Source organism: Kogia breviceps, chromosome 16 (assembly GCF_026419965.1).
Source record: "Kogia breviceps isolate mKogBre1 chromosome 16, mKogBre1 haplotype 1, whole genome shotgun sequence".
NCBI classification, from domain to species: domain Eukaryota; kingdom Metazoa; phylum Chordata; class Mammalia; order Artiodactyla; family Physeteridae; genus Kogia; species Kogia breviceps.
In genome coordinates, this window is record NC_081325.1 from 12239185 (window position 1) to 12265718 (window position 26534).

The following is a 26534-nucleotide window of genomic DNA, read 5'->3' on the forward strand; positions in this document are numbered from 1 at the left end:
TAGCAAGAGGATATTGAGGGAATTAAGGAGGTGGCAGCGAAGGCGAGACACACACTCTGTGTCCTTCCCCGCAGGGAGAATCCACCCTCCAGGGAAAAACTGTGAGGAAGTCACCACCCGCCCCGCCTCTGCCAGCTCGCCCCAGTGTCTGGCAGCGGTCCCCATGCACCTGCTCACCTGTCTATCCGTTCAGGGTGGTTGGGGGAGGGACGAGGGGTGTCGAGCTGGGTGGGTGGAAGGAGAAGGAGGGCAGGGCAAAAGAGGGGGTGCACGAGGGTTCCGCCCCCCGGAGGCTCTGCGCAGGCGCAGTGGCCGGTACCGCAGGCAGGGGGCGGCAACATGGCGGAGTGAGCGGCGGCGTCGGGGCTTCACAACAACAGTGGCGCCCGTAGCGGTGGCGGCAGCGGCGTTAGGAGCATCGGCCACAGCCTGAGCTTCAGCACCGGCCAGCGCCGCGGCCAGCTGCTCGCGCCTGAGGGCTTTTCGGAGCGGCGGCAGCATCTCCGCGGGGGGCGGGCCGGGCCGGACGGACCGGGAGGGCGAGCGAGAGGAGGCAGCGGCGGCCCCAGCGGCACAGCTGCTGGGCGGGCACTGCCGTTCGCCGGGCAGCGGTTAGCGGCGCCGCCACCGCCGGGAATAAGCCTGAGAATAACCCTCCGCCTCCGCCGGGGAGGGCGCCGGAAAGGGCCGGGCTGAGGCGCACGCGGGGAGCGGGCCCGGCGCCGCGGCGCTGGTGGATGCTGGGGCTCCGAGGCGACGGCCGGGGGGCGGGGGCCGAGGCAGGTATAACGGTACCGGCGGAGGCAGCGCCGCGGCTCTTTCCTTCTCCTCAGGAGGGGGGCAAATGGCGAGCGAGAAGCCGGGCCCGGGCCCGGGGCTCGAGCCTCAGCCCGTGGGGCTCATCGCCGTCGGGGCCGGAGGCGGAGGCGGCAGCGGCGGGGGCAGCGGTGGTGGCGGCAGCGGGATGGGGGAGCTGAGAGGGGCGTCCGGCTCCGGCTCGGTGGTGCTGCCCGCGGGGATGATTAACCCTTCGGTGCCGATCCGCAACATCCGGATGAAATTCGCAGTGTTGATTGGACTCATACAGGTCGGAGAGGTCAGCAACAGGGACATCGTGGAGACGGTGCTCAACCTGGTAAGGGAAAAGGCGTCTCGCCATCTGCCTCCCAGCCCCCATGGCCTCCCTCCCCAGACGCTGGCTCCCACCCCTCCACCACCCCCCCTGGTCACACACGCAGCGCGTCCCTGCGAGCCCACATCGTCCGGCGGGTATTGCTTAGCGGGTGACCTGCGTGCGCGCTGCCCAAGCCACGCCACCTCCCTGCTCTCCTCCGGTCCTCTCCTGTCACCTGAGCGCAGTGCCCAACTTAACACCGCTTTATTATCACTTCTCATGACTATGAGTCGTCAGTTGTTCCTTGCCGTGCAGGTTTTGGGTTGACTTCAGAGTTTAGTTAGGGGGAGCGGAAGGCCTCCTTTTCTCTCGGGTTCTTTCTCCGACACTCTTAATTGTCCGTGGTGTGGCTCTCTGAGGATGGAAGCCTTGCCCCTGGAGCCTAAATTCCCCGGTGCTGCTGAAATGCGAGAAGCGCATTAAGTCCAACTTGAGCATCTGGGAGGTGATGTTTTCCATTGAGGAGGAAAAATGATGTAGCTTTGCATCTGCCTTTAAATATATTACGAGGCTATGTTGGAGAGTGTTGTGGCTGTATCTCCCCACCCCCCCCACCCCAACCTCTTTTTAGGTAGCCTTCCTTTCTTTGTAATATTGCCCAGAATATGCTGACCTCTTAAGTCATTTTTTGTGCACATGAGATGTTAAAATGTGAGGACACCAAATCATACAGGTTGATTTCTATGGTTGCCTTCAGAGAGAGCATGGCATGTGGATAAAGATTAGAGGAAAGGTGTTAAATTCAACCCTAGGTTTGGGTTTCCTTCGAGATAAGAAAGAGTTACTGCAGAACTGTGTATGACTTAATGTTTTGCGATATCTATCTACGGAGAGGCTAAGAAGCGTTCAAGATGTCAGGGGAAGACATGGGGAAGAAATAAAGAGGAGAATTATAGATTTCAGATAATAAGACTAGTTCATTTAAGATTAATTCATGTTTTAATGCCTTGTAAGTGCAGTTTTTGCTGCAGCAAAGCTTTTAAAACAGTTTCCTCTGCAATACCTAGTCTTTGACAAACCGTAAGGTTGGGTTATGGAAGGCAAGCTTAAATCAGGAGCAATCAGTTGACTATTGTATTTGGTGTGGAGTCACAGGAATATAAAAATTTGCTTGCAAGGAGATTTTATCACACCCATGCAGTCAGAATTTTCAGCTAAGCAATTATTTCTATTTGATATATTGGAAAACTGAAAGAAAGCTGCAGCTACAGCAGTGGTGCCCTGAGACAGGGACAGGGATTAGATAATGTCTTTGGTTTACGGTTTACGTACCTCTCAAATTCACAGAAGTTAAAGCTGGTTTTGTTTGTTTGTTTGTTTGTTTTGCTGGGGTGTCACATCAAAGATAAGAGAATATTTGACTTTTCTTTGTTATATTTATTCCTGTTTAAATACCAAGCACCTCTTTGTACTTCTGTGTACCTATCAAACAAATCACAAAAAGTCAGTGTAAGTTTGGGGGACTGTCACTGCGTTGGTATGACCAAATTCTTTTCGAGACACTAATAGAAATATTGTTTTCTTGGGTGTTTTAATTATAACCAGCTGCAAATAGGAGGTCAGTACTTGCCTTTTTTTTTTTTTTTTTAACGAGATGAAATCTCAAAATATGTTAGTAGGTTATCAGGTACTGTATTTATGTAAATTTAAAAGGAAACATTTAAAGTTTTTTTTTTTTTACAGTTTTCCAGATTTCCAATACCATTTTTACCTTAGATGGTTTGATATTAGGTTATTTTTAATAAGTATTTGTATGCTTACTTAATACATTTTAACGTGATAAGAGGCAATAGAGGCTCTCACAAGCTGGAAACTGATTTGAATGTATAACCAGTTTGGACTTTGCAGCAGTAGCAATATATGCTGGATCAGTTCTTAACAGATGGGGTTCTATAGATACACAGTAGGTTAAGAAAGGAAGTGAAATATTTCTTTTGAGGTTAAAAAGAAATTTAATTCTCTTCAGTGCAGTGAAAATCTGGCCTGAAGTCTAAATATGCAAACATTATTTTAAAGATTAACTTTACTGTTAAGCTTAATTAGAGTAATCAGAAATAAGGTAATACTGACATGGTATATCCCAAAATCCATTTAAGACACTGTAACTGCATTACAAAGACATTTTTATTTTTGGCATAAAGAAAGTTAGGTTTAAAATTTCTTTGTACATATTTAAAGAGTACAATTGATCTTTAAATGGAAACTTTTGGGGAAAAGAATGACAAAAGGAGCTATTTACTATTAAGGTGTTAATCATATTGATTGTGGAATACACATTAGTCATTTGCAGTGTAGTATTTCTTGAATGGTAGGTTTAGTGCTTTATCTTTCCAATATACTCATGATGAAAATGTCATGTGAAAATTTAAGTTGATTGAGAAAATATTTGGAGATCATAGGCATTTAAAAAATAATTATCAAAACTTAATTCTATTTATTTAATGAGTAAATCAGTAAAATCCATTTAGGGCACTCAGTGACTTGCTAAAGGTTGGGAGCCTCTAATATTAATCTCTAAAATGAGTTTTTTCAGTTTTCAGTCTTAATTTAAAACATTAAATTAAAAAGTAGGTGGAACAGTGAAATATTTATCACAGTGATTTCTATGACATAAAAGAAAGGGAGGAGAGCTAATGAAACTTCAAAACAAAACGGTTTCTACCTTAAACAAAACCCTGTCTCAGTCACCGTTGTCAGAATATTTTTTTTCCTTTTTTTTGTACGTTATTTTTCTTTATATGATGAGAATACTGATACTTTGTTGTTAGGTTTCTCACATGCCTTGCCCAAAGAATTAAAAGTTTTGCAGAGTAAAGTTGAAGTATGCATTAAAATATAGGACTCCTTTAACACAGCCATGGTTGTAATTTTGGGGCTTTTTTCTTTTGCCAAAGGTAGAGGTCCATTTCCACTGTTAGGTGGATTGTGGGAGTTTGTTGAAGAACCACCATGGAATGAGAAATAAAATGAGTAATTTCCATTGTAGATGAACGTATTTGTGCAATGATATTATAGTTGACTTGAAACATTCAAATACAAGGTGGACAGGATCAGGAAGATGAGTAAGTTAGTTTGTAAATAGGTTACAGTGAGAGTGTATTGTCGAGGATTTTGCGTTGTAGCTTTACCGAAGAAAAAAACTGATCAACAAATTTTGGCTTTGGGAGGTATTATTTAATGTGGCAGTATAAGAGCATTTAACTGTAGAAAAGGAACTTCGTTGGTTGTTTCAATTATAGAACAGGCATACTACTTAATCCATTGCTTCCTTTTGTAAACACACTTAACCTATGTTTATATAAAGTTTTTCCTTCCCTGAAGTAAATTCTATGTATACATAATGTGTTCTTTGTTTATAACATGAACATGTCTTCTTATCACAGATTTTAATATAAACTTATTTTTAGAAAAGATAAAATAAAGGATTAATATTTACTTAAGGAATTGACAGTAGGACTTTTTTTTGTGTGTGTGTGGTACGCGGGCCTCTCACTGTTGTGGCCTCTCCCGTAGCCGGGGCACAGGCTGCGGACGCGCAGGCTCAGCGGCCATGGCTCACGGGCCCAGCTGCTCCACGGCACGTGGGATCTTCCCGGACTGGGGCACGAACCCGTGTCCCCTGCATCGGCAGGCAGATTCTCAACCACTGCGCCACCAGGGAAGACCCGAGGACTTTTTTGAATAGCTCTCTTAGGTAGTATAAATCTATAGCATTTAATTGGTAGTTATTTTTTCACAAATTGTGCAATATATTAGTGTATCTTTAGCTGTAGAAAATATTTCCTCTGATAATTTTATTTTTTTACGTTCTAAGTGGCATACTGTATATTGTATTAAAAGCATAACAAGATACTTTGAGGCGACTTTGTGGGCTAAGTGCCTCTCTTCTCTTGACATGGTATTATTATCATGGTATTATTGTTCAAAGGAAATTTGAAAGTTATTCTTCTGTACTTGAATGTGACAGTAACTTTTCTTCCTTAGAGTTTTTTTCATTTGCAGCTTGATATAAATATCTTTAAAATTATATTTTCAAGATATTTTAAATTTCACAAACAAAAGATGTGTTTTTGAACTAAATTTACTCTAAAAATATGTGGTTGCATTTTTGAATCATGAAGCCCTTAATATTAAGTCTTTAATATTAATAAAACCACATTTATTTATATTAAAAGAGAATTTCCTAGATTTTAATTTAGGTTGACATGTAAGTCTTTTCATATTAATTTTAATTATATTTTATTCTTGTTATCAGGTATTGAAAATTAAACTGAGTGCAATTGTAAATATTGGAAGTTTCAATATCTTAAGGAGTTCTGAGGTTTTCCTCAAAAGTATTAATTTAGTCATATAATGACATTAAGCAGCATATATTCTATAATGAGTCTGTGATCAAGTTATATTAATTTTAAATAAGTATTTTTTATATTGCTAGTCAGTTTTTGGCAAATACTGTGTGGTTAATTAAATGTATCTCAAGGTTCCCTCATCTTTTGCTATACATTTTTCAAACATGGTGTCAAGAAATTCATTGGTTCCAGCAAAATCAGCTTTCCTTTTGGATCACCGATGTAGCAGTATTATACAATTCAATCATCCACATTTTTGACTATTTAATATTATTTTGCATCAGTTAGTTTCATTGATTTTTCATTTATTGCCTGTACTTCTGATATTTTGTGCAATGTCAGCATATCTCCTTATACGAAGATATACCTATCATTCTCTAGTATTGTGTATAGTATTTAGTTATTTATACATGTTTCTACTCCTATGCTGTGAACTCTGTGAGAGCAAAAGCCTATATTATGTATATTTATTTTTTGTATTTCTGGCTCTTGGGTAAGTTAAGTGCATTTTGAGTATGCAGGACACCATTATTAGGCAGTAGAGGACAAGTTTCTGAAATTCTGTTCAACAGTAGGGTCCAGAACCAAGGTCTTGAAATAAATTAGACTCATGTAAAATTAATGTATTGCCTATTCTTATAATTAGAAATATTTGTTGAATATGTATGATGTTCTCTATGTAGGCATTACTATATATGTAAATATTGTTTTGAACTGACATCTTGGAATAAGAATCTGGTAATTATTTTTCAGTATATGTATGTCAAGTATATATACCTGTAACTAAGATCACGTTATTTTAAACAAAGAATAATATATATGGCATTGAACAGAAATTTAAAAAAAATTGTAGCCCTTTGTCATGTTACTAGGAAGAGTGGGCATTTCTTGTTTCTGTCTGTCTTGCACACATTTCCCCTTTTTGGTAATAGTACCTCAATTTTCCTTTAATGAACCACTCATCCTCCATTCTTAGTTCAGCTGCTTCAGGTGCATTCAGGTGGGCTGGTGTATAACCCAGACATGTCCAGAATCACCATGATTGGTTCAGGGATGAGCATTTGACCTGAGGGGAGCCACAGGGTGAGTCACAGGACTTGGGAACTCTTCCTGTTGGGGATGTTGAACTGGTAGAGTCATCCTATAGCTGTAGGTACCTGTATTAGAATTTGACCAAGTGTGAAACCAAGAGAGATAAATATATGCTTGATTCTGCTTGAGCACTTGGAGTTCTCTGTGTCTGTGGTGATTATCTTCTAACCATTAAATTCTCTCTTTCAGAGTTTATTATTGTTATTAGCTTTAAGTCAGTTTAAATTGGATTTTTGTCATTTGTAAATAGAAGGAATTCTTACTAGCGTAGACATTATTAGTAACTGGAAGTGGGGTATTGTAGGAACAGACCTTGAATGTTGAAATGGAGTGCAAGGCAGTGAGGACTGCTTTCCCCTAGCAGTTCTTTAAAAGGAATTATGGAACAGCTGTTTCGATTGTCACCTGGGTTGTCTTTGACCATGGAGCTACTAAAGCTGGAACTTTAGGGATCCTCAAATGTGTTGTCCACTTCTTACCTTATAGGAAAGGAGTTTGCTTTGGTCCAAGCTGGAATGCTTGAGAGCACAGAAGGGAGAAAATATTGTCCTTCCAAGTAAGAGAGGCCTTTTCTGCCTGTAGCTACCATACAAGAGAATCAGAAAATCAAGAACCTTGAGGGTTGGAAAGCCCAATTTTTTTTTTTTTTTTTTAACCCCATGCTAAAATTGGTAAAAGGAAAGACAGGAGTTTAAAGCCAGGTAAAGTTCTGTTTTACACGCTTCTCTCAAGCACCTCATGCATTATACTCCCAACCTCCTGACCAAAATAACAATCCAGTTGCTAAAGAGTTTTAAAAGAGGATGCAACCAGGGAACAAGTAATAGAATAGCTGTGCCTCTTCATCCAGCTTATTATTTCACATTGCTTCAAGGGAAATCATTAAGCAGAGGGTTTTAAGGGATGAGTAATGTGAAGGCCTGTTGCTATGAGACTGAATATTGCTATGAAATTTAAAAGGTAGATTATGAAATTTAAAAGGTAGATTGGTATCTTGACAAGATCTCTGGCTGTGGTTACTAATTCAACCAGTTGACTGAAATAAATTGACCAAAAGCTTACTGAGCTTTGAGGGAAACTATTTCCAGGGCAACCTCAAGCCTGGTAAACAAAGACCTGTGTTCTTTTTACTTCTAAGGCAGTTCTATGCCTCAGTAAGAGGAAGTGGGTTGCTAAAGCAGTACAGCTGCTAGAAGGAAAATCTGAGGCCATAGAGGATAATGGACAAGTGAGGTCTTCTGAGATAGTGGTAATAAGTGCATCCAGATTGGTTGACCAAGAGACTCCATTCCCATAACAGGCAATTCTTGCTACTCTGACCAGTAGTATATGGACTGTGATTTGAATTAGTGACCATGGTCTGTTTACTGCTGATTTGCGAACTGGTCCCCATGCACAGAGGGCAAGGAGAGACTGAAGAAAAGAGGCAGACCACTCCAGATTGGTAGCTGGCAGGTTTATTAAGCAGGGGAGCTTATGAGGCTTGTCTTGGGCAGCCGCAAGATGAGTGGTCTCTACATCTGCCTGCCAGAATCTTAAAAGTTAAACTACAGAGGCCTTAACTGAGTTCAGTCACATATACCATCCAGATGGTTTCAACAACACCTTGCTCTCAAGGCTATTTCCTTGGAAGTGTTCCCACTGTGGGAACAGTAGGCAGAGTATATATTCTAAGGACAGGGGAGGGGGTGAGGATCCTCTGATTGCCCAGATCCAACTCATGGGTCAGCTGACAGTCATGTTCTCTTGATTATTTCCTACATATTTATCTTCTCCACTCTTCTAAGTGGGCATTATTATTATTTATTTTTTCTTTTGCCATTGTATATTGATAAACGGGGGATAGTTAAATTTATTACATAGATATATATTGTCAGATTATGAGGTACCACGAAAAGATGCATGTTTGGAACTGACCAAGAACAATACTAATAGCACGAAGATTTCAGACTTGTAGCTGGATCCAGTAACTTGGCATTGTCTTTGTTTTCCTCCCTGCCTCCCAGACCCATGGTGAAGTGATGAGTGCATTTTCTGTTGTGGTTAAATAGTAACATTGTTAAACATGGATATTTAAGAAGTTATATATATGGAACGAAGTGAATGTATAAGGTGCTGGGTAGCCAAGGGCTAGAATGTTGTAGATTTCTTTTGGTTTTGGCTGCATAGCATCCATTCCTTCTGTTGTTAACAGTTCTGAATTTTTTGTTTGAGGAGTCATCTCTTCCTGATTCTTGGTTTATGTGGTTTGGGTTTTCCCTGGACTCCTTTCTGCTTTCCTGGACCAGGAACAGAAACTGTACTTGGCCCATCAGTAACAGATATTGGTTAAATATCTAACTGTACATCTGTGAAAGCTTGATAACTCCTTTCATTCTGCTGGAGAAAGAAAAAGATACTCATCACTGGAGTTGCTAAGATGTTAGAATGTAAGTCTAGATTTGACTGTCACTCTGCTACTATGAAGGCATAGTATGCTTGAGGATAGAGCTATCACAGAGGCACCAAGAACCAAGAGGTTACCGATGACATCTTTGGAGCCTTTCAAGTCACTTATACTGCCAGGCTTTACAGTGCATTAAGCTAATACATTTCTTGTTTTGCTTAAGCCAGTTTGAATCAGGTTTCTATTCGTTGCACTCCAGTGATTCCTAACTAATATTTAGAATTAAAATTATAAAAAAACTTTAGGTATTAAGTATCATAGGACAAATCATAGGAAAAATAATTTGGCAAAGCACTTGATGCATTTCAAGAAAGAAGAAAGAGACATTGCTAATTATTACGAAAATTCATCTTCACTAAATAAGAACATAAGGTAATAGTGAGATACCCTGAAAAAGAAATGATTAAAAGGAAAATTACCAGTGTTTTATCAGCATGCTAAAATAATCTTAAATGACGTTGTTGGGCATGTAAAATGGTACAGCTGTTCTGAATGACATTTTCCCAATATGCGTCAAGAAGTTTAAAGAGGTTCTTGTCATTAATCCTTAGTTCTTTAGGCTAAGGAAAAATTACCTGTGGACAAGTATGAGGGTTAAATGTAGTTTAATGATATAAAAAATTAGCAATAACCTATATGTTCACATTAGGAAAAGGTTATATAATTTTATATCTGTGTTATGAAATATTATACAGCCATTCACAGTTTATGTGCCTCAGTTTCCTTATGTGTAAAGGAGTTACCTCATAAGGTTGTATAGATTAAATGAATTAATATATGTATAACTTTGTACAGTATTTACTTTTGTTATTTTTATTTATATCTTGAGCCTGATGACCATATGATCATAGAAAGAAAATAATGATCTAACTAAAAGTGAGTTCTGTTTTAGCTTGGATTACCTGAGCTGGTAAACCTGTCAGAGAAGGAATCTCAGGGGTCCACCTTCCAATGAAACATAGGGGGTCTGTTCTGAATCCCACATAGTCTTAAACAGTGTCTGGAGTAGTTTTTCCTAATGGGAAATTGGGGAACGAATAGGTGTGAGGTGACACAGCTTCCTTTGCGTAGATTTCCTTCTATCTCTTCCTTCCTTGACATGGTTGAATTTCACATGTGGATGTATACTAGGACATGAAGGGTGATCCTGGATAAATAATACCTCCCTCTTGGAGTATTAGCTTAAATGTTTAGAAAACTACTTGAGTTACAAACATAAGAGGCAAGTTAGGGGACTGAAAACTATTTTGTTATTTTAGAAAATTATATTACTGTATTTTTTAATAGCTCTTAACTGTTTCCAGTGTACTTGCAAAATTGTGCAGTGTTAACTAATCCTCAGAATAACTCCCTTTTCAGATGCCATTCCTTCTCTACAGATGTGGAAACTAAGACTGCAGGAAATGTGAAGTATTAGACAAGGTTATCCAGGTATTAAGTACCAGAGCTAGGACTCAGGTCTTCAGATTCTAAGGCTATAACCTTCTCCATTATTGAACAAAATGTAGCTGCTTAGAAATTATTCCAAAGGCTTGCATTATATGAAGAGATGATGCTGGAAAGGGAGGGTCCAGCCAGCATCAGTGAGCTGATTCTGTGGTAGAGAATGCTGCCCATAGAGCACTCAGGACTTGCTGATCACAGGAAATAAAAATGAATGCAGGATAGTTTGATGGATTTGTACACAAAATGATCTAACGGCCTATATTGTGAAGTATTAATTTTTGAGTTTTGGGGAATGGTTATACAGTATTATAAATGGTAACTAGCTTTCATTTGTATACCTTTTCACTAGGCAAAGTGTGGATATTTTAGATATTACTCCGAACAAGAAAAAAATAGTATGCATTGATATATTTATTTTATATAGAAAAAGCAGATTTGTTATGTTTAGTGTTAATCAGATGCACCACCACATATACCATGTTTGCTTGGATAAAACAAATGAACTAGGTGATATAATTTCCAATAATTGTGATTCTCCTTTCAGTCCACTGAAGTAGAGCAAACATTGATTAATAGAAAATTTTATGGAAGTGTTAAATGTCTAGATATATTTCTCTTTAGCAACTACTTGCATTTTCTGAAAGAAATAACTTGGCAGCTGATTTAAAGATGGTATATGAGTATTTACAATGTTTTTTAAAAACTTTTCACGTGTGGGGAAGGAATTGACATTTATAGAATTGGGGTTGATAATATACCTTATGTTTTTAAAATCCTCTACCAACCCCTTTGAAATAAATGTGGGTCTACTTTAATAAGTAAACTACAGCTGAAATTAAGGGGCTTGTCCAAGGTTGCAAAGCAGAAATTAGACTCAAAGCTAGATGTTCCGTTCCTAGGTTTGTTGCTCTTTAATCTTTACATGCCAAGCACTATGTTAAGCATACAATATGCATTATCTTATTTTATCATCTTGACCTGCAATATAAAATCTTCAATAAAATAAAAATAGTCGTTGTCTTTCTAGTTTAAACTGAGTCTGGTATTTTAAAAGAGGATAAATATTTTCAGCTCTAATTATATCAGCAATATTTTATTATAAAATGTCATAAAATTATTGTACTTGATTTGTATTTATTTTCTATAACTTGATTACCCCTTAAAAGTCCTCGAATTTAAATTAAGTTTTTTTTTTTTTTAAAGAAGATGTTGGGGGTAGGAGTTTATTAATTAATTAATTTTTTTGCTGTGTTGGGTCTTCGTTTCTGTGCGAGGGCTTTCACTAGTTGTGGCAAGCGTGGGCCACTCTTCATCGCGGTGCGCAGGCCTCTCGCTATCGCGGCCTCTCTTGTTGCGAAACACAGGCTCCAGACGCGCAGGCTCAGTAGCTGTGGCTCACGGGCCTAGTTGCTCCGCGGCATGTGGGATCTTCCCAGACCAGGGCTCAAACCCGTGTCCCCTGCATTAGCAGGCAGATTCTCAACCACTGCGCCACCCCAGGGAAGCCCCTAAATTAAGTATTTAAATTATTTTTAAAGGTTATGAGATATGAGTCATCAGTGGAAGAATTTTCTTTTATTATGCTGTCTTGACTGTTACTTGCTGAATAATCATTGCATTTTTCAAGTCATAATGTCTTCCTTTTTTTGTCTAAAGAACTCCTGTTCATGTTTCAAGAATCAGCTGTTGTCCCCCACTTAAGTGATGCCTTCTCTGATCTCCCCCTAAAAGCTCTTCCTCCCATACTGTGCTCTCCCATAACACTTTGTACATAGTTCAGATTTAGCATAGTTCAGATTGCCTGTCCTATTTTAATTATTTGTTTACTTGTCAGACTACCCTAGAGACTCTGAATCCCTTGAGATCAGAATGTTGTCTTATTCACCTTGGTATCATGAGTACTTTACATAGAATCTAGAATTTTGTGCTGCTTAGTGAACTTGTTTTGAATGAGGATTTTTTTTTTCTTTCACATTTTATATAGTTTGCTTGTTTTTGTCACTTTTGGCTTAGGTACAGATCTTGTCTTCCCAGGCTATTCTGGTTCTTTTAATTTCTGTGTTTGCCTCTTGCTTTAACATTTCAGTTTTTATTTTTTTGAGGAAGGGGGTGGATAGAGATATTTTGATGTGCTTGTATATATGTATATAAGGAGTCATAGGGTCTTCAGATCTGGTGAATAGCCTGACTTTTATCATTTGCATAGGTGAGGAAAGAACCAGTTGGGTTAAGATCCTGAAGGTTTTCACAGAATTCGAATTATCACCTAGATTCCCGCTTAGTCCAGTGTTTTCTTTTGTTTTTGTTTTTCACTTTATCTTGGTGCCTGGAGTTCCACTTTGCCTCAGCCGATTTGGCATCATAACTCTCATGGAGAAGCGTACCTTTTTTTTTTTTTTTTTTTTTTTTTTTTCTTTTAACTCAGGCACACTCAGAACACTTAAAGGGATGGTTAAATAAATTACTGAGTAATCCTAACCTAGTGTTCTATTGCCAGAGTCAAAGTACTCATTGGGAATATAAAAAGGAGTTACATGGTCGCTACCTTTAGTAACTTGAGGTTCAGTACAGGAAAAAGAAGAAAAACCAGACAAATTCCATTGGCAGAAAGTGATATTACAAAGATTTAAACAAAATGCTATGGAGACATTAATGGTTCCACTACCTTTGCCTGGAGGAGTGTGGGAAGGTATCATTGGTTAAGTGACTTTGGATTGGATCTTGAAGGACAAGTAACTGTTTCCCAGCATAAAAAGGGCAGGAGTGGAAAACCTTTCCACACAGAGGGACACGGGTCAGGAGGGAGTCTTTCCATGGCTGTGTCCACTAACATTAACTACAAACCACAATCAGATTAGCTTTATTTCTTCTTGTAGAAATCCCACCCCCATCTTTTTTTTTTTCCATTCCGTGAGTGTTCATTGGCTTACTTTTTTTTGAGGTCTTTCAAGCACAGGGGAGGTGATAAAATGTATTAGGTGATAAAATGTATTCATTGAGTTATTTGAGGAGTTCTGTTTGTGTAGGTATTTGTGGTTCATGAATAAGAGAAAAGGTGGAGGAAGAGATGAAAGGAAAAGAACTAAGGCTGTTGAAAGTTATTTTTAATTTTTTCAGCCTTATAAAATCAGAATTCTTAACAGTGTGACATTTTATCGAAGTAGAGTTAATGGTTTTCTAAAGTCTAGAAGAAAATTCAAGTGGGCCTGATGCAGTTCAGTATCAGGATCACCACTAAGAAGCCTTTTTTCTCTTAACTGGTCTAGTATTAGTACTGTTTTGTTCAGCTTCTTCCTCTGTAAGGAAATCCTGTTCCCGTCCACCCCCTAAAGGACAGTGGTTTTTCCTTTCTGCAAATCAAATTATAGTTTTTCCATTAGCAACACTACAAAAGTTCAAAGAATGTTCCAGAAAAAAATGTTAGATGCTAGGTCAAATAATATTATATGTGATAGTGCAGCAACTATTTATAAAGTAGTATATTTACTCTCAGGATTTTTCAAAGTTGAGATTTAATGATTCATCTTTAAAGTGTGACTTTTCACGCTGTAGTTTCTTTGGAGTATCTGTTCCTATGAATAAAATATGTTAAGGCGTCAGTTTTGTGTTTTTTCTTTCTTCTGGGTGTTAATCTGTTCACATGCTTGTTTCATTGCTATTATTGTTGAAGTCATCCCCCTAGCAGACAGCAGGCCCTAATTGGGTGGGACTGTAGTTACAGTCTTTTAGCCATTGACTATACTAAGTTTAGATTCAGATGGAAATGTAACCCACTTTTTTGGTCTCATTACTGCCACACAGGGACTGACTACACTAACTTGTCACAGTTCGGCCGGATTGCCTGAGTGGTCTTGGAGCTGTTTTGAACTATTAACATTTTTTCATCCTGGGCTTTAGGATAAAAAGCATGTGTTTTTAGGATGACTGACTGACTTATTTTAGAGGTGGGTGGAGTAGCTGTGAAGAAGCATTGTTCTTTGTGAAAATATTCATTTAGGTACTTTTATCAAAAGTATGTTGAGCAAATAGATTTTAGTCAGATTTGCTGATTTTTTTTCATTAATTATATTGGGCTTTTTAAATTCTAGAAATAACGTTTAACCTGATTAGTGATCTACACTCTGAAAGGTAAACTAATGTATTTTAGTTACTGCATGACAAACTGTCATTCAGAATGACAGCTGCACCCAATTACATTGAAAAATTATGCTGCCAAACTCTGAAATAAATTAAAGATGACCTGCTTAGAAAATATGGGATATAGACATTTACAACAGAGATTTCACTTCTAGTGAAAGAGTGCTTGAGGTTTGGGATCAATATGATAATGCATTCTGTACCTTAGAGCCCAAACTTATTATCTTTGTATGTAAAAGAAATAAAGGTATATATTAATGGAGAGGTAGTTTATGAGAATAACATTTAATAATTAGATGTATCACATTTGTGGCACATGTTATTAGTTGTTAAAGAGGGAATCTATTAAAGTAGTTTATTCTTGAAGAAAAACTAGAAAGTTTTGCTTTATATTATGATAGTCAGCTATGAATGTTTAATATGCACTGTTACTGAATTACATAATTTTACAGTTGACTTAATTGTCACTTTCTAATTGATTTGTTCAAGATAGATTACTATTTTAATTTGCAGCTTTTCTAGTTCTTTTGTTCATGGTTACTTCTTCTTCCTCCTTCCCCTTGCCCCTTCCACTATTTAAATACTGATCTGTTGGGTCTGACTATATACACTTATTTTCATCCTAATGCCACATCTGACCACATAACCATTTTATTCCAGAGGTATTTTTAGAATCCTCACACCATGTGTGATGCTAAACACCGAGGATACAATGATCAAGACATAGTCCCTGCCCTGGAATTTATAGCACTGCAGGGAGTCAAAAATATAGGCAATGAAATGTGTGAATTCTATGATAGAAATAGGGAATATTGGGCAACACTGAGGGGAGAAATGTACCAAGGGAGTCAAGGGAAGGCTTCATAAAAGTGGTGATGTTTGAATTGAGTTTTGGAAGATGGCTAGATCTGTCTAGAGCTGTGCAGTCACAGAGTAGCTACTAGCCACATGTGGCTAGTGAGCACTTGAAATGTTCCGTAAGCATAAAATGTGATTTTTTGATTTTGATTTTGAAGAGCTGGTATAGAAAAATATCACATTAATAATTTTAAAATATTTATTACATGCTGAAATCATATTTTAGATATGTTGGGTTAAATGAAATATAAATTAATTTCACTTATTTTCTTTTATATATTTTTTTAATGTGGCTAATAGAAAATTTTAAATTACATAACATGGCTTGCATTATATTTTTATTGGACAGCACTGATTTATAGGGGACGTCTCAAAAGTAGATGAACCATTGTAAGTGTAGAAAGAAACGAATAGATATTCTAGCATTCTCTCTTTTCTTTTAATATGTCTACTTATGCATGTGTATATATGTGTATATATACTGCATATTCATATACTGTATGTACTTACACCTACAGACACATATATACATAATCTTTATATTGTTTGAGCCACTCATATTGTGGGTTTTCCTGTTAAGTGTCAGTAAACCTCATCCTAACTAGTGCATTGAGTTAATGGCAACAATTTAAAAACCACGTATCATTGGGGAAAAAACGTGTTCTCCTGGCCCTGGTAAAAGTTGCCTAAATAATTCATGGAAATCAATATTGCAACAAATTAAAATGCATTTTATTGTCAGCAGATACTTTGGAAGGCAAATTATAAGCATTGCTACAGAGTTGAAGAAATAGAATAAAGTGTAGTTGTTTTGTAGGAATTGGAGGAAGTGCTGTTATTTCTAACATGTTTTGCTTATAAAATTTGCTAGATGGTTTCTTAATGGAATAAACAACTGCTTTTTGTGAGTTAACTGTTGAAAACGTTGTATGAAAATACACTTTCTGGAAATGCATGTATGCCCTATTTACCAAAACCAGAAATTGAGAACCTTACCTTTATATACAGAGCAGAAATATATATACTTTGTGAAGATTTACTTGTTTTATCGGAATGAGTCCCCTATTGTATTTAGGTTGCTAATTTCAGTGTTAATTGTTTTAAATAAGACTCTGAATTGAATACTAGAATACTAGAATTCTGCAATGCTAATGCTTATCTTGGTAAGATTTCGAAGATTATCTTGTTTTCAGATACGGAAACCTAGGCAGCAGAGAAGTTACTGACTTAATATTTCCATTATGCAAACTCCTTACTTTCTTAATTTGAAATATTTTATCTTTTTCCTTTCTTCTACTTTTTCCTTCTTGTCTCCCTCATATTTGTATTCTCATATGCCTTCGTATATGTATTCAAAGGTAATACATGTTTACTGGTGTCACTTTAAGTCCAATCAGTTTTTACTTTTTTCCTCAGCTAATTACAGTTTTATATCTGCTGCAGTGTTTGTAGAAAATTGAGATCTTCATTTTTCTTTAATAATAGCAATAATAATCATACTTGATGGAGATGAGAGAGAGGTTAGTTTAAACATACTTTTATTTCTAGGTAATTGTTAGGAGCTGAAGCACCCATACCTAGGGATAGTATGATCAAACCTGGGGTAAGAGTGAGATTGGAAAGATGATTCTTTTCTTTAAGGATTTCAAATTCTAGAAACAGAGACCACTGTGTAAATTAGAAAAAAAATACTAAATTATGTGATCAGGCTTTTGTGGAATGACTAATCTGAATTCAGATTCTGGCTCTGCCTTTTTTTCCTCTTGTGACCGTGAGTAAAAGTATGTATTAGAGTAGAGTACCACAGAGGAGGAAGTAATGAACTATTTGCAGGAGTCAGGAAAGACTTCAAGGTGGAAGGTTCTCTTGAAATTGGCTTCCAAGGGGAACAGAGGTTTGCTGAGTAGACAGGGTGGAGTAAGGGCATTCCAGCTCTGGAACTTTAAGTCAGCACATTATAAAGTAGTAACATCTTTCTAGGAGTGCGCTTTCCTTCTGGCAAATTCCTGCCTGTCCTTTTGGACTTAGCTTAAGCTTCTATCTCTACTATTGATCCTTCTCTAACACAAAGAGGGTTTTGAGGCAGTTAAGCATTTCCATTTTTGTGTTCTATTAGCACCTTGTAAATACATCAGTTTCCCAACACCCTCAGGAGCCACATTCTTGAAATGTAATGTGGTTGGTAAAACTGCAGTTGGCAAAGTCAAGGTCTCTAGACAACAAAGTGTAGGTAGAGGAGAAATAAAAAAATAATGCATTAAACATGTATATATTTGTATATAAGTGTATAAAGAAAAGTTCTATAATGCAGCCGTTTCCAAAACAAACCAGGATCATCTGGTGCTTGTTTGCACCAAATATAATAAAAATAATAATAGTAATTATAAGTTTTTGTTAGCTGTGCTTCTAGGCTGTTGACTGTTACTGATATAATAACAGCTCTTGGTGGGGGAAGAAGAAACACAACTACATTAAATGTACACATCAGTTACAAGTTATATGTTGATTTCAGAAATGTTAAAATGTGAAAAATATTCCTTAGAATAAAGGAAATACAGTATTCTCAATTAATGCAATAACTCCATGACAGAGGCATTTCTATCCCCACTTAACACTTGAGGAAAATGGGAGTTTGTGAATTTGTAGCTAAGGACTTTGGGCAATGTGGAGCAAGACATTTTGGCAAGAGACATGAGCAAAGCAGTATGCTCATTCCATGTAAGTTGATCTGAATAGATAGACTAGTGTTCTCATACTCTTTCAGTAGTTGTGGTAGTTCTATCCTGAAACAATAGGATTGGTTACAGAGGACAGCCTGTTCAGTGGTGAAGTGTATTATTAGTGGGTGCTAATTCTTGCTCCATCTTGTACCTGATTCTTTTGAGACTTTTATAACAATGAACCAATGTCTTCGACTCTGTTTTTAGATTTATAAATTAATGCGTAAATGCTATTTCAGTCAAGTCAGTTTTTGTATCCTGGTTTTCTGTAAAGAGCTTGGCTGTTGTGGTATACCTAGTCTGAATTCATATCCTGGCTCTGCCTTTTTTTTGCTTTGTGACCTTGAGTATCAAGTATCAATATTTCATCTCTCCAAGCCTCTGCTTCTCTCTCTCATTCTTTGTATCTATGTGTCTATTTATCTATATCTTTGTCTATATATCCCTCTATATATACTTCATATATGTCTATTCATATGTATCTGAGAAAAAGATGTTATTTTCCCTTTTATTCCTCTTAAGTGGGAACTGTATATATGAATTACATATGTGACAGTTCATTATATTAGTAAGTTTCTGCTACTATACAGAATGTTCATTTAGCACATTGATATTCAAAATGTGGTCCACAGATCAGGTGTGCATATTTGTGAAGTGTTTGTTGGTCTAAGAGGAGATAAGGAGCTTGTACCAGAATATAAATAATTTTGTCAATAAACACACTGTTTATTTCAAATAACTTTTTTTCTCCCATAGCAAGACTTTCTTGATGAAGGAAGCAATGTGTTAATTCATGTTCTGATTCAGTTGCCTTCTCATTGGCTGGTACTCTGAGTAGCTTGAATGGAGGGTACTTTTGGGGTACCCTCAAAGCTTAGTTTTATTTGTGTTTTCATTTGTGGTGTTAGAAAGGTTTGCTATTGTTAGTGAAAAGAGTATTGATTTTGGACTTGGAGTCTAATCTTGTCTTTGTTACTAATCAGTTGGGCAAGTCATTTATGTGTTACAGACCTTGCTTTGCCTGACTGAAAATAAGGATTGGGTTAGATGACACATGTGGTCCTTGCTATTAGTAACATGCTATTACTTTATGATTTTAAAAAGTATTTTTTCCTTTTTTTTTTAAGAACTAGAACATATACCTGATACTAAAGTTGACGATAAGATACACTGGGATAGAAACATGCCTTAAGAAGCTTGTTTTTGGAATAGATGTTTTTATTAAACTTCAGTCAACCATATGCCAAGAAGTTGGTTCTAAAGATAGAATGATTAATGAAACTGTTTTTTGTTTATAAGTAGTAATCTTCTAGGGGAGATAGACAAATAAATACAATTGACCCTTGAACATTATGGGGGTTAGGGTTTCCCAGACCCCAAGCACTCAAAAATTGCATATAACTTTACAGTCAGCCCTCCATATCCACAGTTCCACATCTGAGGATTCAACCAACTGCAGATCATGTAATACTATATAGTATGTATTGAAAAATCCCCATGTATTAGTGGACCTGCACAGTTGTTCAAGGGTCAACTTGAACAACTGTATACAAGTAAATATATAAATGGAATAGGTGATGTGTTAGTGACATGGACCAAAATTGTTGAACGAGGAGACTTTGAGAAACTAATTATCTAGAACAGGAGTAGGCAAATTTTTTCTATAAAGATCCAAGTATTTTAGGCTTTGTGGGCCATATGGTGTCTATCACAACTACTCAGTTCTGCAGTTGTAGTAGGAAGGCAGCCATAACCAGTACTTAAAAGAAAATACATAATTTTCCAACACTAATTCTCTGGCACCAATTAGGTGTCCTTCCTAGAATTCAGTACAGTTCTAACACTAACTACCTGGAGTTAGCCCAAACCCCACAAGTTAAGGGCTCAGTTCCACAAGACTGTCTCCATTTCAGACGTCAGCTGCAAGTGGGGTTTGGGCAACAAACCCCTCACGTCCAGTAATTTGCTAGAATGACTCACAGAACTCAGGAAAGCACCATACTGACAATTAGTTTTATTGTAAAGGATACAACTTAGGAACAGCCAGATGGAAGAGATTTAGGGCAAGGTATTGGAGTGGGCACACATAGCTTCCATGCCCTTTCTGTGCCCAGAAACACATCAATGCACTCACTAACCCGGAAGCTTCCTGAACCTCATTGTTCAAGAGTTTTTATGGAGTCTTCATTATGTAGGATGATTGATTTAATCACTGGCCACATAACTGAATTCAATCTCCAGGCCTCTACTCACATGCTTGGTCTTTCATTGGCCATCCCCTCTCTTGAAACTATCTAAGGGCCCACCTTCAGTCACTTGTTAGCATAACCTTAGGTATGATCAAAATAATCTAATCATGAATAACAAAATAAATTCCTATCACTTATGAAATTCCAAGGATTTTTGAAGCTCTGTGCTAGGAACTGAGGGCAAAGACCAAATATATACATACATATTTTTAATTATACTATAGGCAGCCTTAACCAATATGGAAATGAACAGGCATAGCTGTTTTCCAGTAAAACCTTATTTACAATAAGGCAGCAAGCTAGAATTGACCTGTAGGCAGTAGTTTGAAGACCCTTGCTCTAGAAAAATAGGAAAGGCTTCTCCAAGAAAATGACATTTAAACTGTATCTTTTATTTCTTAAAATTTTTTTATTGATGTTATACTATTTTATTATTATTTGTTACAATATTGTTTCTGTTTTATGCTTTGGTTTTTTGGCTGCAAGGCATGTGGGATCTTAGCTCCCAGACCAGGCAGGGATCGAGCCCACACCCCCTGCATTGGAAGGCAAAGTCTTAACCACTGGACTGCCAGGGAAGTCCCGTTGATATTATACTATTTTATATAATTTTAAAATGATATGTTACAACCTTATTGATGTAATTTTAGGGAAAATTTTTATAGATCAATGGCACTACCTGTAGAGAGATTTTTTTTTAAGATGCTTGGTGAGTGAGAAGGGAAATTTTTAGTCCCCTGTGCTCTGATTACTAATGTTTTAATATCAATTGAGAAAGTCTTCAGTTCTTCTCAGACATTAATTCCTTTTAGCTCCTGTGAGTAAGAAAACTTGAATATTACCTACTGGGTAACAACCGATAGGTGTTATTCTCCTGAGTGATCATGATTTTTATTATATTCCTTGATTAGTGATATTTTGTGTAATCTGTTGCTGTTAGAATGCTGTTTTCCTTCTGTTGTTTTTATTTTGAGTTCCAATCTTTTGTTTTTTGGTGAAAGGAACTAGAGCCTTGGATTTGAGTTTTATCCCTTTGGCTAAGGGAACCTGTGCAACTTCCACATTATGAAAGCTCTCCAATGAGACAGTAGAAATCTAGCACTTATTACTGTATAATGCAGTTCAAGGCATGAACATTTGAAGACTTGAGGTTTCTGCCCCCCCCCCTTTTTTTCCTTTTTACCAGGGTATAAACTGTTTCTTCTTCTTCTTTTTTTTTTTTTTTTTTGTGGTATGCGGGCCTCTCACTGTTCTGGCCTCTCCCTTTGCGGAGCACAGGCTCCAGACACAGGGGCTCAGCGGCCATGGCTCACGGGCCCAGCTGCTCCGTGGCATGTGGGATCCTCCCGGACTGGGCCACAAACCCGTGTCCCCTGCATCGACAGGGGGACTCTCAACCACTGCGCCACCGGGGAAGCCCTGTTTCTTCTTGCCTGAAGGTTTCACAATGGAATTAATAATCATGCTGATAACAATTTATCAACTTATCTTGTTAATTTTACATCTCGGTATATATGAAGTTTCAGATTTTCGTGAAGATGAACATTTGGATGGCCTCGAAATAAGGAAAATTGGGAGCAGGCCAGAACTGACTATTTTAATAGGGATGGAAAGGTTCAGGTTGGCTTTTATTCATGTGCTTAGGTGATGTGACTATAAGCTTAGGGTAGGAAGTGAAAAGAATTGCCCTAATGAATCCATGCAGTAATGATGATGAAAATGAAGGTAATGGAAAATTATCTAATACTTTAGGGCTAAAATAAAAGCAAAATTCAGAAGAATCAAAGGGAAGCTCATTTGTTTGTTGTCAGTAACCACAGATGAGTTAGTAGTATCATCTTTAAACATAAAAGGGCAGGGACTTCCTTGGTGGCACAGTGGTTAAGAATTCGCCTGCCAATGCTGGGGACACGGGTTCGAGCCCTGATCCTGGAAGATCCCACATGCCGCGGAGCAACTAAGCCCATGTGCCCCAACTGCCGAGCCTGTGCTCTAGAGCCTGTGAGGCACAACTGCTGAGCCCATGTGCTGCAACTACTGAAGCTCGTGCACCTAGAGCCCCTCCTCTGCAACAAGAGAAGCCACTGCAATGAGAAGCCCGCGCACCATAATGAAGAGTAGCCCCCGCTCACCGCAACTAGAGAAAGCCTGCACACAGCAACGAAGACCCAACACAGCCAAAAATAAATTAAATAAATAAATTAAATTAAAAAACATAAAAGGACAATTACTTAAATGTATATATGGGTCACAGCAATATTCTGTTAATCAGTAACACATGAATAGTTTATTTACTTGCTCTTTCAATTGCATTTTTTTTTAAATTGAATACTTATTAAATGTTGTTGGTACTGAGTTAGGCTTATATGGAGATAATTATAGAATAATAATAGTGGCAATTTTTATCCAGTGGTCCATGCAGGAGGCTAAGCATCATAATCTTCACAATAACACTGTGAGACAAAGTCCTGTTATCCACAGTCCACATGTGAGGAAATAAGATTCCGAAGGTAAAGTTGGCTGCCTGATGCTCAAGCCTTTTAACAGTCTGTTTCTTCCTAATAGACACAAATTTCCTAAGTTTTATAAGTGAAATTTTAAACAATTATATACTTTCTGAGAAGGGGTAGATAACATCTTGTTTGGGGAGTGTAGCCTCAGGGAAAGTGGTGTAAAGAAGAGACATGCAAGATGATGTGAAAATATAAGTTGAGGCTTGAGCATGGAAGCGTTGAATATTAGGTCACAACTTGAAGAGTTATCTGAGTCATAAAGCTAATCTTTTTATTCATTGTGGCCTGTTGCAAACTATTCCATGCTGCTTCTCTGGAAAATAAAGTTCAGATTTTTGAGACTTTGTGGTTGTGGTGTTTTCTTCTAGAGGACTTACCTAATACTCCTCTGCTTCTCTACTCCACCTCTACTTGTTTGCATGCCTATGCTTATGGATTTAAGTGTAAACATAAGTGAGTGTAGATTGTACAGAATTATCTTAAACAGAATAGATGCTAAGATTAATCTGGTTTAAAGACATCTAATCTCCCTTGAAAATTGGAGTCATTTTCCTTTCTAGATGAAGGTTCACAAGGTTCGGGATTTTTTGTCTCGTATTTCCTGTGCCTGTCATTTAATCACTGTGGAAGTAGAGAGGGAAGTATAGAAGGATACACAGTTAATTTAAAGTTGGGTGTCGTAGCACTTTGTATAAATGGAATCTGACAATATGAATGAACTCTTTTGAGTAAAGCCTCTTTCACTTAACATAGTGCTTTTGCGATTTATTCATGTTGTGTCTTTCATCAGTTTATTGCCGAGTAGCAGACCGTCATATGCGTATACCATAGTTTATCCATTCTTCTGTTGATGGAACTCTGAGCTGTTTCCAGTTTTTGGCCATTATGAATAAAGCTTCCTTGAACATTCTTATACAAGTCATTTTGGAATATATTTTTTTTCTCTCTCTCTTTTTTTTTTTTTTTTTTTTTTTCGGTACGCGGGCTTCTCACTGTTGTGGCCTCTCCCGTTGCAGAGCACAGGCTCCGGACACGCAGGCTCAGCGGCCATGGCTCACGGGCCCAGCCGCTCCGCGGCTTGTGGGATCTTCCCGGACCCGGGCACGAACCCGTGTCCCCTGCATCGGCAGGCGGACCCTCACTGCGCCACCAGGGAAGCCCTGGAATATATTTTTCATTTCTTTTAGGTAAATACCTAAGAATGTAATTGCTGGGTCAGAGAAATGGTGTATGCTTGGTTTAACAAGGACCTGCTAGGGCTTCCCTGGTGGCGCAGTGGTTGAGGGTCCGCCTGCCGATGCAGGGGAAACGGGTTCGTGCCCTGGTCCGGGAGGATCCCAGAGGCCGCGGGGCGGCTGGGCCCGTGAGCCCTGGCCGCTGAGCCTGCGTGTCCGGAGCCTGTGCTCTGCAACGGGAGAGGCCACAACAGTGAGAGGCCCACATACTGCTAAAAAAAAACAACAAAAAAGGACCTGCTAGACATTTTTCCAATGTTTGAAACACTTTGTATTTCCAACAATGTATGAGAAATCCCACCCTCACCAGCATTTTATGTGGTTAGTCTTTTTAGCCATTCTGATGGATGTATAATATTTCATTATGGATTTAATTTGAACTTCTCTGATGGCTCATGATATCTAACACTTTTTCATGTCCTTATTGGCTATGTGTAAATCTTTTGCAAAGTACCTGTTCAAATCTTTTGCCAATTGTTAAATTTTAAAAAATTACTTAGGAGTTCTGTATATATCCTAGACAGTGTTCCTTTGTCAGATATATGTTTTGTAAAAACTTTTTCAGTCTTTTAATTTTCTATTTACCCGAAGTTGTCTTTTCATGAACAAATCCTTCTTAATTTTGATTAATTCACCAGTTTTCTCTTTTCTGGTATTGTTTTCTGTGTCTTTAAGAAAACATTGTATTCACTACAGGTCATGAACATATTATTCTGTGTTTTCCTCTAGAAGCTTTATAGTTTTAGTTCTTATGTTTAGTCTATAATCTATATAAAATTAATTGTTGTGTGTGTTATGAGACAGGGGTTCAAGCTTTGCTTTTCCCCCACATTGATATTCATTTGTTTCATCATCATTTGTAGAAAATACTTTCTTTTCTCTGTTGGATTATTGTGGCACCTTTGTAGAAAATTGAATGATGTGTGAGTCTGTCTTGTTCCATTGATCTATTTGTCTGTCTTTATGTCAGTACTATGATATCTTGATTACAGAAACTTGATAAATTTTGAAATTGCGTAGTTTGTAAGAATTTCTGTGTCTGTGTTTTTAAGAGATTTTGGTCTGTAATTTTATTTTCTTATAATGTCTTTGTCAAGTTTTGCTATCAGGGTTATAAAATGGGGTGGAAGTATTCCTTCCTCCTCTGTTTTAAAAATGAGTTTTGTAGAATTCACCAATAAAAACACCTGGGCCTGCATTTTTCTTTGTTGGAGGGTTTTTTGATAATAGATTTAACTTTTTAATAAATATAAGCTATTTGAATTTTTATCTTCTGTCAGTTTGGAAAGTTTTGCAACGGATTTGTTTCATCTAAGTAATAAAATTTGTTGGTGTAATGTTCATAAACATTTCTGTAATATCCTTTTAATGTGTGTAGGATTTGTAGTGATAATACATTCCAGATATTGATAATTTATATTCTTTCTTTTTTTCTCTTTCATTCAGTTGAGCTAGTGGTTTATCAATTTTATCAATCATTTCAGAGAAACAAATTTGGCTTTGTTAATTTTTTCTGTTGTTTGCTTTTTATTACATTGATTTCTGTTCTTTGTTTCCTTTCTTCTACTTGCTTTGTTCTTCTGTCGTTAGCTTCATAAAATGAAACCTTAAGGTCAGTGAGAACTTTTTCATTTCTATCACTGTATAATTCTCTCCAAGCACTGCTTTAAGCTCATCTCACAGAATTTGGTAGGGTTTTAATCAGATTAGTTAGATGAGTTGTTTTGAGAGGCATTTCTAAAGATTTTATTGTTAACTGATTTTCATTTTAATTCCATTGTAAGAAAACTGAGTCTGTGTGATTTCCATACTTTTTTATTCACTGAGACTAGTTGAACACCCCCTCATATGGTCTGTTTTGGTGAAAGTACCATGGACTCTTGAAAAGAAGGGTATTCTGCAGTTGTTGGTCATAATGTTTTAAGCTATCAGTTAGGTCAAGTTGGTGATAATATTGTTCAAATACTTTATGCTTTTACTAATTTTTTTCTAGTTTTATTTTATTGAGGGAGTGTTAAAATGTCAACTATAATTATGGAATTTTCTGCTTCTCCCTTTAATTCTTTCAGTTTTGCTTTATGTATTTTGAAATTTTTATCAATTATATATATACATGTAACATTGTTATGTGTTCCTGATGAATTGGCCCTTTTATTGTTATGAAATGTTCTTTGTTTATGGTAATACTCCTTGTCTTGAAGTCTACTTTATCTAATACTTATATTGTTGCACAATATTTGTTATTATTAGTGTGTGCATGGTAAATATTTTTCTATTTTACTGAAATAGCATATAGCTGAGTCTTTTTAAAAATT

The 26534-nt window shown here is 37.5% G+C and overlaps 1 protein-coding gene across 8 annotated transcripts in view; it reads left to right on the top strand.

Annotated features, from left to right (window-relative positions):
* Positions 1–293: 293 nt before the first annotated feature.
* Positions 294–26534, top strand: part of NBEA (neurobeachin) — a 594993-nt gene continuing 568752 nt past the window's right edge. For 7 of the 8 annotated variants that reach the window (XM_059042292.2, XM_067016556.1, XM_067016558.1 and 4 more), the window contains exon 1: positions 294–1135. In XM_059042292.2, the coding sequence (XP_058898275.1) occupies positions 845–1135 (291 nt within the window). In that variant the 5' untranslated portion in view covers positions 294–844. The remainder of the gene's footprint in view (positions 1136–26534) is intronic. The other variant, XM_059042294.2, reaches the window with a different exon arrangement.